Raw genomic sequence first — 12,874 nt, 5'->3', positions numbered from 1 at the left:
TTTCCATTGGAGTTCTCAAACACCACTTTGCTCTCCTACTGGCAGGTGTATGTCTCTCTGCTGGTCGAGGCTAGTTACACAAGGCTGAGGCCTGTCTGAACACATCTCCTCCAACAGCCTTGTGACTCACACTGCAGCCTGTACAGACGTCACAGGTGGGGTAAAAATGTGTACACACACAAAACAAAAGACCAAAAAAAGCGGATGCCAGTCACAAGATGTGACAGCAGTTCCAAGAAACAACTCGTAGACGAGGTACTCAGACCAAAGTCAGGATGACAGTAGAATTAATGAAAAATAATCTATGGGCACATAAAGTGTCAAAATGCAGGCACTAACAGGTTGCGAGTCATGTAAGCTTGTGTTCCTTATTGTTCTAGAACCACTTTGAAACATAAATCATCTGTCTGTATACAGGAAAGTACTGCACAGACATCCGCATCCTGTTTTTTTGTTTTACATTTTAGTCATTTAGCAGATGCTCTTATCCAGAGCGACTTACAGTAGTGAGTGCATACATTTTCATATTTGTTCGTAATGGTTCGCTGTGGGAATCGAACCCACAACCCTGGCGCTGCAAGTTCCATGCTCTACCAATGGAGTAAATATTCCTAGGTTTTTATATTAAAAAGTTTTGCTCTTGGAAGTTGAAACAGTTCTTTCTCACCATTACGAACTTGCATAGATTACAATTTTGCATAGAGGATGATTATTTGTATTCTTGACACACACAACATGTAGGTCACCCACTCCAGATGGGACCTGCGTACCATCCTCAGTGGTTCACAGTGAAGTCCCTATCCAGCAGACGACCTGGTGATTATGATCTGATTCAACCTCCACAGTGGTTCCCCAAACCTTTTCTGCATTGTGACCCAAACTAAAGCCATGTAGCACATTTCCAGAACTCAATTAATGGGATAATTCACACTCAGTTTGTACAACTGATGTGCCGGGTGTCTTCATAACCGCTTTAAAATCATTTTTTGACAAACTCGTAAGCAATATGCATGCTATCACAACATGCTATCAAATGCACTCAGTTGTACATCTGCTGTTACTAATCCAAGTCTCCAGAATAAGTCTATAACCCTTTACTAGACCTGCTGGCCGTAAGACTGTCAGGGAACAAGCCTAGCCTTCTCACTACCTGGTGGAGCCGTTTAACAGAGAGGTGTGTGCTGACTAGGCATTCCACAAGTTTCTCCCCTATCACCTGATGTATTTGTGCTAGTTTGCTTATCTTGCACACAGTCAAAAGCCTCTCTCTAGACAAGCCTCAATTGCCGGGGGTATAAAGCAATGGAAGTGTTGCTCTCACCCACACACACACTCTGGGGTAAGGTGCTGTCAAATTGTTAAACTAAAATGAGTGGGTGGGGTTCTCCAATTTCCCATAACAAAGTATAGTCAAGATAGACACAAAAACATGGTTACAAACAGGTAGTTTTTTTTATTTTTATTGGAATACATAATCCACTGTACAGTTGGCAGCTTGGAGAGACCTACATGCAGAACGCGGTAAGGTTAAACATGCACAAATGTATATTACCCTAGGACAGAAAAAGCATCCCGCACAGTTTGCCGTGTATCACTGACACACAGAGAGAAGCTCAGAGCAGCGACATCCACAATAACCCTTCTGATCTGATTTCATAAATGTTTCTCTTTAATACGACCATACGTTCCCTCCAGCCGCTTAAGAGTCATTTCTATCCATTTATAAACACACTGCAATATAAAATACATGATTTCCAACTTGATCGTACAGGACAAAATTCCTCTGTGTGTCTATGTGGGAGTGTGAGTAGGTGTGTGTGGAGAATATCCAGTTGTTCATGTTGGAGTGTGTGTAGGTGTGTGTGTCTCGAGGCCTGAACATCTCTTTCTTTGGCAGCACTTACATACAGCACACAAGATGAATAAACCCTGAATGCATGAGAGAGAAAACAGAGAACCTGTTAGAATGACTGATTCCTGAAGCGCTAATAACAGGACGCCACATGGAGAATGACTTTAGACCGCGTGGACGGAGCAGACACGCTCTTGATAAAACGTACATTACTCTCAAATCGACAGAGACTACAACAAATCTCTGTTGGCTTGCCATCTCATGTCATAGCTCGAGATCATGACATCTCTCACATAAAAAAAACTAAAAAAAACAGGAAGTACTCTCCAGGAGTGCATTAATGAGAAAGATGCATATCTAGCAACAACAAAATCTTACATATATTTCAATAAGGCCCACTTTACAAAATTACAAGATTTTGTTAAATAAAATCTATCCGATACAGCTTCCAAAATAAGACATCTTTTGTTGAAACAAAAAATACATGAGTTGAAAACAAAAGAAACCCTCAAATTGAATATTTCCCCTTATTTCAGCACAAATAGTTGAAGAGACAGGGTCTCCATCTTGGAAAACACTGGCGCTGTCTCAGACTGTAAACTGGAAATACTGTGGAATGATTATGGCACAATTTTAGAAGGCAGGGCCACACACAAGTGCCATGACTCAGGAAATCAATCGTAAAAAATAAAAAAAATGAAGCACTTTATAATAATCTGTACAATAAATGTGACAGTCCACAACTCCTCACATTATCAGACGAGTTGTTTCGCAATTGCTCCAAGCAACTTTTTCCAATTTGGCCGGTGCAAAAACACACATTTACACTATATATATATATATATATCTCATCTTTGATGACCATACATTCAGCGAAGAAAATAAATCAAAGAGTGGAATACAATTCTCAGGGGCAAAAGCAACTTTTGACAAAAGGGCAGCTAAAAGGGGGCTTACTTATGTAGGGTCTTAATTTAAGTGCTGGTTAAGTGCAGATTACCGTTTCTGATGTCCAAAGACACCATGAACCCTCACCTTACAAAAGAGGCCCTACAGGACCAATGGCAAGTCACTCCAAAGAGCCATTTCTGCTCTCTGGTCCCGCTCCACTAACTACATTCTACGCTACCTTGTAAGAGAGGAAAAAACAACGGCTCGTAAATAACAGATGTTTATTACACCAGAAGTTACATAATGAGGAATGTTAAGAGTTTAGTTCTCATCTCAAAAATTGGCTGAGGTTTATCCTGTCTAAACCTAGTCTCCCTCTGTCAGATTAGGCATGATCGGAGAAGGTCAATCTCCCTACAGCAATGATCGCTCTTGATTATCTGAGCAGACAGGGGTGCTGGCCTTGCATCATAGGATCAATGAAATTTGATGATAACCGACCCATGGTGATGTAGGTCTATGGGAATGACAGCCTGTGATGTTCCTGGGCTCAACTTTGACACGGACCTCTGAAATCAGCATCTCATTAAGATGGGCTGGAGTTCACTAGCTAACTGCAGACTATCAAACTGTCCCCAGTGAGTGAATCGCAACAAGAGTCTGCACAGACACTTTTATATGAGCATCACACATAAACCCTTTGGCTATGATGGACAACCAGCACGTGGATTTTGGTTTACACATCGGCGCGAGCCAGTTCTGACTGGCACTCATCAACTGCCTCCATTTCGGGTTAGTGCTGGCCGCTGCCAAATCGTTTTGCTTTCCTCACAGTATTTATAACCCCCAAAGTCCAAGGGAAAGACGCGATTAGCTCCAGCCTTGACCTTTCGGCTACCCGGGGGCTGTATATCAGTGTCTGCCGGCAAGCCTTGGCAGACTGTAAAACGGCTCTCAGAACTAGCAATACTTATCACGGTCGTTAAGAATCGTGGCATTCTTGGAGGGGGAGGAGGGGGAAGAAGAGGGGAAACTGGAACCACTGTGCAGGAAAGAAGTGATGAGGTCGGAAATACAGATTTGGAATGAGTGGCCTTCTGGCGGTTGTCATCCTGGTAACTGAGAGCTGGTCAACAACAGAAGCCTTCTGAAGTGGATAAGTCATCACGTAGCCCTTGGCACATCAGCGCCGGGCTTCTGAACAACATCAAGCGGTGTGTGTGTTTGCACTGAACACATGTTCACAGGATGGGCCAGTAGCCGTGTAAGAGGCCACATGGCAACACTAATGCTTTATGATGCCGAGCTGGAGCACTTCTGACCGGCAAATAGAAAGGTCAGAACATTTTGGGCAGCGAACATTATTTTAATGGGTCCTTTGAAGATTTTTTGAAGGGGAAAACAAAAACATTATTCAATTCAAAAGATTGGGGGTCTTTTACTCGTCTGTAGATTTTTCTTCAATTGAAACCACAATGGTCTTCAATAAAATATTCTCTACAAATGTGAAAATCTTTTCAAATGTGTAATGACTGCATTCATTATACTTGTCCACACAACCTTTAGACCAACCTTGACTGAAATACTAGGGAGTAATTCACACAGCCTAGGCTCAACAGCTTAGTAATGTGTAGCCAGCAGGAGGGGAATTGCACCTCACATTTCCACAAGGTTAGAGGAATACAACGTGGTGATTTCGGTGTTAGGGGTGATTATATTTGTATTCTTTGTGTGTAATGACTTCTTCCATTTCCCATAAACAATACACTATTAAATCTAAAGGACTGTAAATGGTAGGTCCCCATCACCAAATTGTAACATTCACAATGACAAAAATAGGTAAATGCATTTTGTGGTAAATAACAAATAAATATGAAAGCTAAACAGTGAAACGGCTGGTCGGCTGCTACTACACAGGCAAGGCTAAATGACAATGACTGACCAGTATCAAGGGGGAACTTCCTACCAGAGTTTGTAGGTCAGAGTTCAGAGTATTGCCTGTATGAGTACATCAGGCCTCACCACCTGCCAGACTGGTTGTGTTTCTATGGCAACCCAGTGATCTCCGTTTCTGGCCAGAGTGACCGAGAACCCTCCCTAATCCAACAATGAAAAGTCCAGTTTAAATATTACAACAAAATACACTTCTATAGAAACAGGGAGAAGTTGAGACGAATCGCAACGCAAACACAGTCGCATGTATCTTGACTGATTGTTCCTTGTGGTGATTGGAGAATTCCTATGTTTGATTGGCTGTTCACAGCAGCGCAGCACATTTTACTGCTAGATCCAGGGCATCAGTTACAGTTGGAGGAAAGTGCGCTGAAGCAGAGCACCATGGGAATAGTAGTCCTGTTCCAGATGACAAATGCATGTCCCCCAAGCTTAAATAAGTGCATTCCATCATTCATTGAGTGCAGACAAAGGGGGATGGACCTTCCTTCCTGCTGTGTGTCCCAATAGACAAATTCTAGAGTCCAGTTGAGTAGGGGGAAGAGACGGTGGCGAGCAACAGGGAGCGAATTACTGAGTAACCAAATGAACCACAATTTGAAGGTTGTTGATCAAAGTACTTAGCTATTATCTTCCTTATTGCATAGGGACAGATGTTGAAGAGGATATTGAGTTTGCAGCCTATAAGAAAATAAGAATGGGTCTATGACAGGGTCCTTGTCTTTGTTGTTCTTGAAGCAGACAACATGCTGGGAAACTGGAGGCACACAACTCCAAAATGCTCCTCTTATACATTATGTTGAAACATGCAAACTTCCTCAAAGCCCTACAGTCAACCTTCTTTTAGGCCCACATTATGCATTCTCTGGGACGATAGTCATGTTTGTAGGTTAAAAATAGATATAGGTGTACGATGTGCAAAATAAAACCCTGCAAAAACTGCTATGGTTGTCAGTATGAAGCAAACACATGGACAAAAGCTCACCAAATGAAGTAAAAAAAAAATATATATATATATATATATATATATACACACACACACACACATTTCCGAGATCAGAGGACCTTTAAAAAATAAAAATAAAAAGTAATTCACTCCCTGTTTTTGGTCACATCTATGTGCAGCTTGGGGGAGCTCCGCTTGGAAGTTCCAAAGTGAGGTCTTGTAACGGTCCATTCTGAAAGACAACAAATCCTTCCTTCCTGTGTCACTCCCCTCTTCTCTCGGTCCCCCCCCACACACACACACACACACACCTCCAGACCCAGTCACCCGAGTGAGCGTCTCTCCCTTGTCAAGTTGGAGCAATACATTATAATACATCAGGTAGGAGAAGAAGCGGAAGAGGGTACGTTGGCTGGTGGTGGGGTCCACTCCATCGCGACACTGTATATGGGCATATTATAATACAACTGAAGTGGTCTGTGCAGATCAATTACATATATAAACCCTGGATTGCTGACACTCTGTATAAACCACTGAGAGGCTTTGAAGCCACCGGTCGGCCATATTGGCACTCCCTAGTATGAGCAGTCCTCCATAGGAATGTATTCTAGAGTATTTAAATTCAATGTTTTAAGGTCAACATTACATGCATTTAAGTATTTTGTTGTTGTAGTGGGGAGAGTAAACATTAGTACTCTACAAAAAATACTTAAAGGAATATTTTTAACAAGTTTTTTATTTTTATGTTTAGCTCACATAATATATTTTAAAAGTATTGCCAAAGGTGTCTGTAATAGAATGTCAAAAACTTATGTAGACATTAATAAATGCATTTCCATAGCTTCCAAAATCAAGATGGCTGCGCGGTGGCTTCAATACAGCAACCAGTCAGTCATCCAGGGTTTATACATGGACGTTGTGGTGGAAGGTTTTACAGGTGGCCATCTTGTTTTTAGACTCCGAAGCATGGGTTGTTGCTGGACAGGGACTTGGCAGGAACTTGCCTGCCACTGCTGTTGCTGGGGGGGAGTGGGGGGGGGTTAGAGATGTGGGACGCAGTACATTCCTCCTTGTTGTGCAGTTTGGGGGGGGGATGGAGAGCTCTGGAAGAAAAGAGAGCACAAGTCGTACACTTAGAGGGCTGGCTGGCATCATTAGAGTAGGAGTAATTAAACTAGCGCATCCTTTGATTAAAGTAACAAGTGTAGTCAAGCAGTCCAGTGGCTCAGTCTGGAATCAGATTTTTATCCTCTGGTCAAGTTCTAAAAAGATTCCCACCATAGAAATACAGTAGTAGTCATGGTTATTACAGAGCTTCAATGAGCTGAGAAGATGACCCTTCCTGTTGTAGTAGTCATGGCTATCACAGAGCTTCAATGAGCTGAGAAGATGACCCTTCCTGTTGTAGTAGTCATGGCTATCACAGAGCTTCAATGAGCTGAGAAGATGACCCTTCCTGTTGTAGTAGTCATGGCTATCACAGAGCTTCAGTGCGATGAGAAGATGACCCTTCCTGTTGTCTCGTCAGTTGACAACACTATACAGCAATAACCACACCCACGGTTCGGTACTTATTGCGGTTTTGGGGTCGTGGGTCGGTACTTATTGCGGTTTTGGGGTCGTGGTTCGGTACTTATTGCGGTTTTGGGGTCGTGGTTCGGTACTTATTGCGGTTTTGGGGTCGTGGTTCGGTACTTATTGCGGTTTTGGGGTCGTGGTTCGGTACTTATTGCGGTTTTGGGGTCGTGGTTCGGTACTTATTGCGGTTTTGGGGTCGTGGTTCGGTACTTATTGCGGTTTTGGGGTCGTGGTTCGGTACTTATTGCGGTTTTGGGGTCGTGGTTCGGTACTTATTGTGGTTTTGGGGTCGTGGTTCGGTACTTATTGTGGTTTTGGGGTCGTGGTTCGGTACTTATTGTGGTTTTGGGGTCGTGGTTCAGTACTTATTGTGGTTTTGGGGTCGTGGTTCAGTACTTATTGTGGTTTTGGGGTCGTGGTTCGGTACTTATTGCGGTTTTGGGGTCGTGGTTCGGTACTTATTGTGGTTTTGGGGTCGTGGTTCGGTACTTATTGTGGTTTTGGGGTCATGGTTCAGTACATTGTGGTTTTGGGGTCGTGGTTCGGTACTTATTGCGGTTTTGGGGTCGTGGTTCGGTACTTATTGTGGTTTTGTGGTCGTGGTTCAGTACTTATTGCGGTTTTGGGGTCGTGGTTCGGTACTTATTGCGGTTTTGGGGTCGTGGTTCGGTACTTATTGCGGTTACAGTTCAGTTTCGGTAGAGCAGAAAAATGAAATGCCAATAGTCACTGTAGTTAATTTTTGTTTATTTAAGAAAATCCAAAGTGTTGGTATTCTTAACTCCATATATGATCATGAGTTATATAATGCCTGATGAGAGCACCAACAGGAGTACCAACACTTAGTATTATTTTTAAATGAAAAAACACGATTATTCAACACTAAAATAAAGTTCAATATGCATGTGAAATCAACATGTGAACATGGTTCAGACATTTTATAGGTCTATGCTATTATGTTTCCTTACAAAGAGAACAATATGCGCACTGACTCTCATAAAGGGGGCATCTTTAGCAAGATACATCTAATTTCCTGCTCTGGGGTAATGTGATGGGCTGTCTGTAGCCCTGGAGGTCCATCCATCTGTAGTAAGCCCTACACAGGGTGCACTGGTCAATTCACTGACAACTTCAGCTGATTTAGCTTGCTTATATATAGATCGGGTACTACCTGTTTGCTGAAATGAGTGCGAGAGGGTGAAGTTTGTAACGTGTCTCGAGCACTTCCACTAGGTGCTGAAACACCCTATTTTCAACCACCGAGAATGGGCGCATATCCACGACTATAAACATACCTACCGCTCTTGTAATTTATTTGGCCCGGTCAGAATCAGCTGTGAAGGGCTGCTTGAATGCATAGGTTGTGTTTTTTTGTTGTTGTGCGTTTACGTCGACGTAAACGTGTCAACATATTTGAGGTGTTGGCAGCTGCATAGGCTATTCTGGTTGTGCAGTGGAGACATATACTCTCTCTGTCCATCACCGTTGTAGTCTACTGGGAAGCCAAAATGTTACCAAACTGGAGACTTAAACGATGGAGAATCTCCCTGGTTTATCGACCCCACCCACTCACCATAGTACAGAACTAGTTCCCGGCTGCAAAATACTGGCCTTCTAGGCAGAGTTGCAAAGAAAAAGCCATATCTCAGACTAGCCAATAAAAATAAAAGATTAAGAGATGGGCAAAAGAACACAGACACTGGACAGAGGAACTCTGCCTAGAAGGACAGCAACCAGGAGTCGCCTCTTCACTGTTGACGTTGAGACTGGTGTTTTGTGGGTACTATTTAATGAAGCTGCCAGTTGAGGACTGGTGAGGCGTCCGTTTCTCAAACTAGACACTAATGTACTTGTCCTCTTGCTCAGTTGTGCACCGGGGCCTCCCGCTCTTTCTATTCTGGTTAGAGCCAGTTTGTGTCGTTCTGTGAAGGGAGTAGTACACAGCATTGTACGAGATCTTCAGTTTCTTGGCAATTTCTCGCATGGAATAGCATTCATTTCTCAGAACAAGAATAGACTGATGAGTTTCAGAAGAAAGTGCTTTGTTCTTGGCCATTTTGAGCCTGTAATTGAACCCACAAATGCTGATGCTCCAGATACTCAACTAGTCTAAAGGCCAGTTTTCATTTGTGCTAACAATAGCAAAAGGGTTTTCTAATGATCAATTAGCCTTTAAAATAATAAACTTGGATTAGCTAACACAACGTGCCATTGGAACACAGGGGTGATGGTTGCTGATAATGGGCCTCCGTACGCCTATGTAGATATTTAATTTAAAAAAAATCTGCCGTTTCCAGCTACAATAGTCATTATCAACCTTAACAATGTCTACACTATATTTCTGATAAATTTGATGTTATTTTAATGGACGAAAAATTAGCTTTTCTTTCAAAAACAAGGACATTTCTAAGTGACCCCAAACTTTTCAACGGTAGCGTCTGTATACATATAAAAAAGGAAAAAAGAAAAGTCCTCTCACTGTCAACTGCGTTTATTTTCAGCAAACTTAACATGTGTAAATATTTGTATAAACATGAGATTCAACAACTGAGACAAACTGAACAAGATCCGCAGACATGTGACTAACAGAAATGGAATAATGTGTCCCTGAACAAAAATCTAAAGTAACAGTCGGTATCTGGTGTGGCCACCAGCTGCATTAAGTACTGCAGTGCATCTCCTCCTCATGGACTGCACCAGATTTGCCAGTTCTTACTGTGAGATGTTACCCCACTCTTCCACCAAGGCACCTGCAAGTTCCCGGACATTTCTGGGGGGAAAGGCCCTTGCTCTCACCCTCCGATCCAACAGGTCCCAGACCTGCTCAATGGGATTGAGATCCGGGCTCCTCGCTGGCCATGGCAGAACACTGACATTCCTGTCTTGTAGGGAATCACACACAGAACGAGCAGTATGGCTGGTGGCATTGTCATGCTGGAGGGTCATGTCAGGATGAGCCTGCAGGAAGGGTACCACATGAGGGAGGAGGATGTCTTCCCTGTAACGCACAGTGTTGAGATTGCCTGCAATGACAACAAGCTCAGTCCGATGATGCTGTGACACACCGCCCCAGACCATGACGGACCCTCCACCTCCAAATCGATCCTGCTCCAGAGTACAGGCCTCGGTGTAACGCTCATTCTTTCGACAATAAACGCGAATCTGACCCTCACCCCTGCTGAGACAAAACTGCGATTTGTCACTGAAGAGCACTTTTTGCCAGTCCTGTCTGGTCCAGCGACGGTGGGTTTGTGCCCATAGGCGACGTTGTTGCCGGTGATGTCTCGTGAGGACCTGCCTTGCAACAGGCCTCCAAGCCCTCAGTCCAGCCTCTCTCAGCCTATTGCGGACAGTCTGAGCACTGATGGAGGGATTGTGCATTCCTGGTGTAACTCGGGCAGTTGTTGTTGCCATCCTGTACCTGATGTTCGGATGTATCGATCCTGTGCAGGTGTTGTTACACATGATCTGCCACTGCGAGGACGATCAGTTATCCGTCCTGTCTCCCTGTAGCGCTGTCTTAGGCATCTCACAGTACGGACATTGCAATTTATTGCCCTTGCCACATCTGCAGTCCTCATGCCTCCTTGCAGCATGCCTAAGGCACATTCACACAGATGAGCAGGGACACTGGGCATCTTTCTTTTGGTGTTTTTCAGAGTCAGTAAAAAGGCCTCTTTAGTGTCCTAAGTTTTCATAACTGTGACCTTAATTGCCTACCGTCTGTGAGCTGTTAGTGTCTTAACAACCGTTCCACAGGTGCATGTTCATTAATTGTTTATGGTTCATTCATTAGTGTTTAAACCCTTTACAATGAAGATCTGTCAAGTTAAGATCTGTCAAGTTATATATATATATATTTTAAAAAATCAGCAAAAAATGAAATATCCCTTTTTCAGGACCCTGTCTTTGAAAGATAATTTGTAAAAATCCAAATAACTTGACAGATCTTAAAAATTAAATTCTGTCAGGTTCACAGTGCAGACCGAACCGAGCTCCCCATACAGAACGGTTCGGGACAAATACGTGTATCGTTACACCCCTACTAAACTTTATCAGACAATATATATCAACCTCAGACATTAAACATACTCTTATCAATAAGCAATGCTAGGCCAGACAGCAGGTTCCTGGAACTTTGCTTTGACATATCCTACCTGGATATTATGAAGCGGAGAGACTAAGACGGTTGGCCGGTTTAGTCGTCGGTCTGACGATTGCTCCACTGTCGATTGCCGCGCCCGGTCCTTCCCTCCACCCGGCCAGCATGACCCCTATTGGACAAGAGCGCTGGTCTGGCAGCTGTGGTCCTCGTCCCTCTGCTGGACCCTACCTCTGTCCTGGAGCTCCTCTCGCTCTCCCTCTCATAGGGATCTAGGTCACCGGGCGCCGGCCTTGTCCTCCACGACCCAGGGTTGGGGTCCGTGTCGTCAGCAGCCTAGTCACAGCGAAACAGAAACAACACTTAGAGAGATTAACTTAACAGCCTGTGAGAAGGGAAATCTTGGCAAGCCGAGGCGACTGTGGATATGGCCTCTAAACATGGGGAGAAAAAACAAGATACCCCAGTGATATCATTTACATGGGCTTCGACTAGCAAATGAGCCCCCTATAAAACCTACTTGCGTACTTTCACGCAACCTCAAATGACATTGTTCTAGGAAAGTGATAGATGACAGTGCAGTTCCTAAACGTCTGAAAGCGAAGGCCTATGATTTCAGTTTAAAAAGGCTGCAGTACTGTAACTATTAACAGTTGGCTGGAATCCCATCCTTCCTGCCGCTGCAGAACGTTGCCAATTACCCTTAATGGCCGCTCTGCATTTCCCAGGGACGACGGGCAGGCAGACAGGAAGCCCGCTACAACGCAAGGGGCTGCCAAACTGGCAGGGCAGGCCAAACATGGCAACTTCCTGTTTTATCACCCCAAAGGGAGGAAATGACCAGAGTACATTCTGCATTGATTACAGCATTACCACCGAACAGTTGGGTCCCACTGTACTTCGAGTGTAATCATATGTAAAATAGGCTTCATGAACACCAAATGTATAATGGAACACCAAATGTACACCAAACCACAGCATTATTTTCTGAGCCATCTTGACATTTTCCTGTGGATGCGGATAGTTGACACGACTCCTTATTCTAACAAAAGTGAATGAAAAGGTTTGCAGTTTGGGTGGACCTACACTAAAGTCTAGTCTTCCAGTTCAGTGACCTAAATAAGCAATGTGTGCAAAAATACCAGAAGGAACATTCTCCCAAGTCTGTTCCCTCTGTGTGAGGTACTAGGGACATTACTAAATCTTAATTTCAGAAAATATTTCTGCTGGATGAATGTCACATTTTAAACGTTGTTAGGCAATTTGATCTGCCACATGAGCAGAGGAAATGTCCTAGGAACGCCAAGTGCTGAAGCCCTCACAAACCTGCTTTGTTCACGCTTCACTCAAATATCTTATGATTGGTATTTTTCGAAAGTAACAATAAAAAATTAAAAACATCAAATCCAGACCCACTTTTTGTTTTGAGATTAAGTGAAAAATGTTCTCCTTGTGCAAATCTTTGCTAATCCCGTATGTGTTACGGAAAATAGTACATTGGTTTTCTTGAGTTAAAACAGACTTGACAAAGTCTCAAATTCACTCAGTTCTC

The 12,874-nt window shown here is 43.4% G+C and overlaps 1 protein-coding gene across 4 annotated transcripts in view; it reads right to left on the bottom strand.

Moving 5' to 3' along the window:
* Positions 1-1,428: 1,428 nt before the first annotated feature.
* Positions 1,429-12,874, bottom strand: part of LOC106562166 (leucine zipper protein 1) — a 66,609-nt gene continuing 55,163 nt past the window's right edge. For all 4 annotated transcript variants that reach the window (XM_014126884.2, XM_014126960.2, XM_014127109.2 and 1 more), the window contains 2 exons: positions 11,378-11,658; positions 1,429-6,745 (listed from right to left, as the gene is read on the bottom strand). In XM_014126884.2, the coding sequence (XP_013982359.1) occupies positions 11,419-11,658 (240 nt within the window). In that variant the 3' untranslated portion in view covers positions 1,429-6,745; positions 11,378-11,418. The remainder of the gene's footprint in view (positions 6,746-11,377; positions 11,659-12,874) is intronic.

This window comes from Salmo salar, chromosome ssa01 (assembly GCF_905237065.1).
Source record: "Salmo salar chromosome ssa01, Ssal_v3.1, whole genome shotgun sequence".
NCBI classification, from domain to species: domain Eukaryota; kingdom Metazoa; phylum Chordata; class Actinopteri; order Salmoniformes; family Salmonidae; genus Salmo; species Salmo salar.
This window is presented reverse-complemented; position numbering and strand designations above follow the sequence as displayed.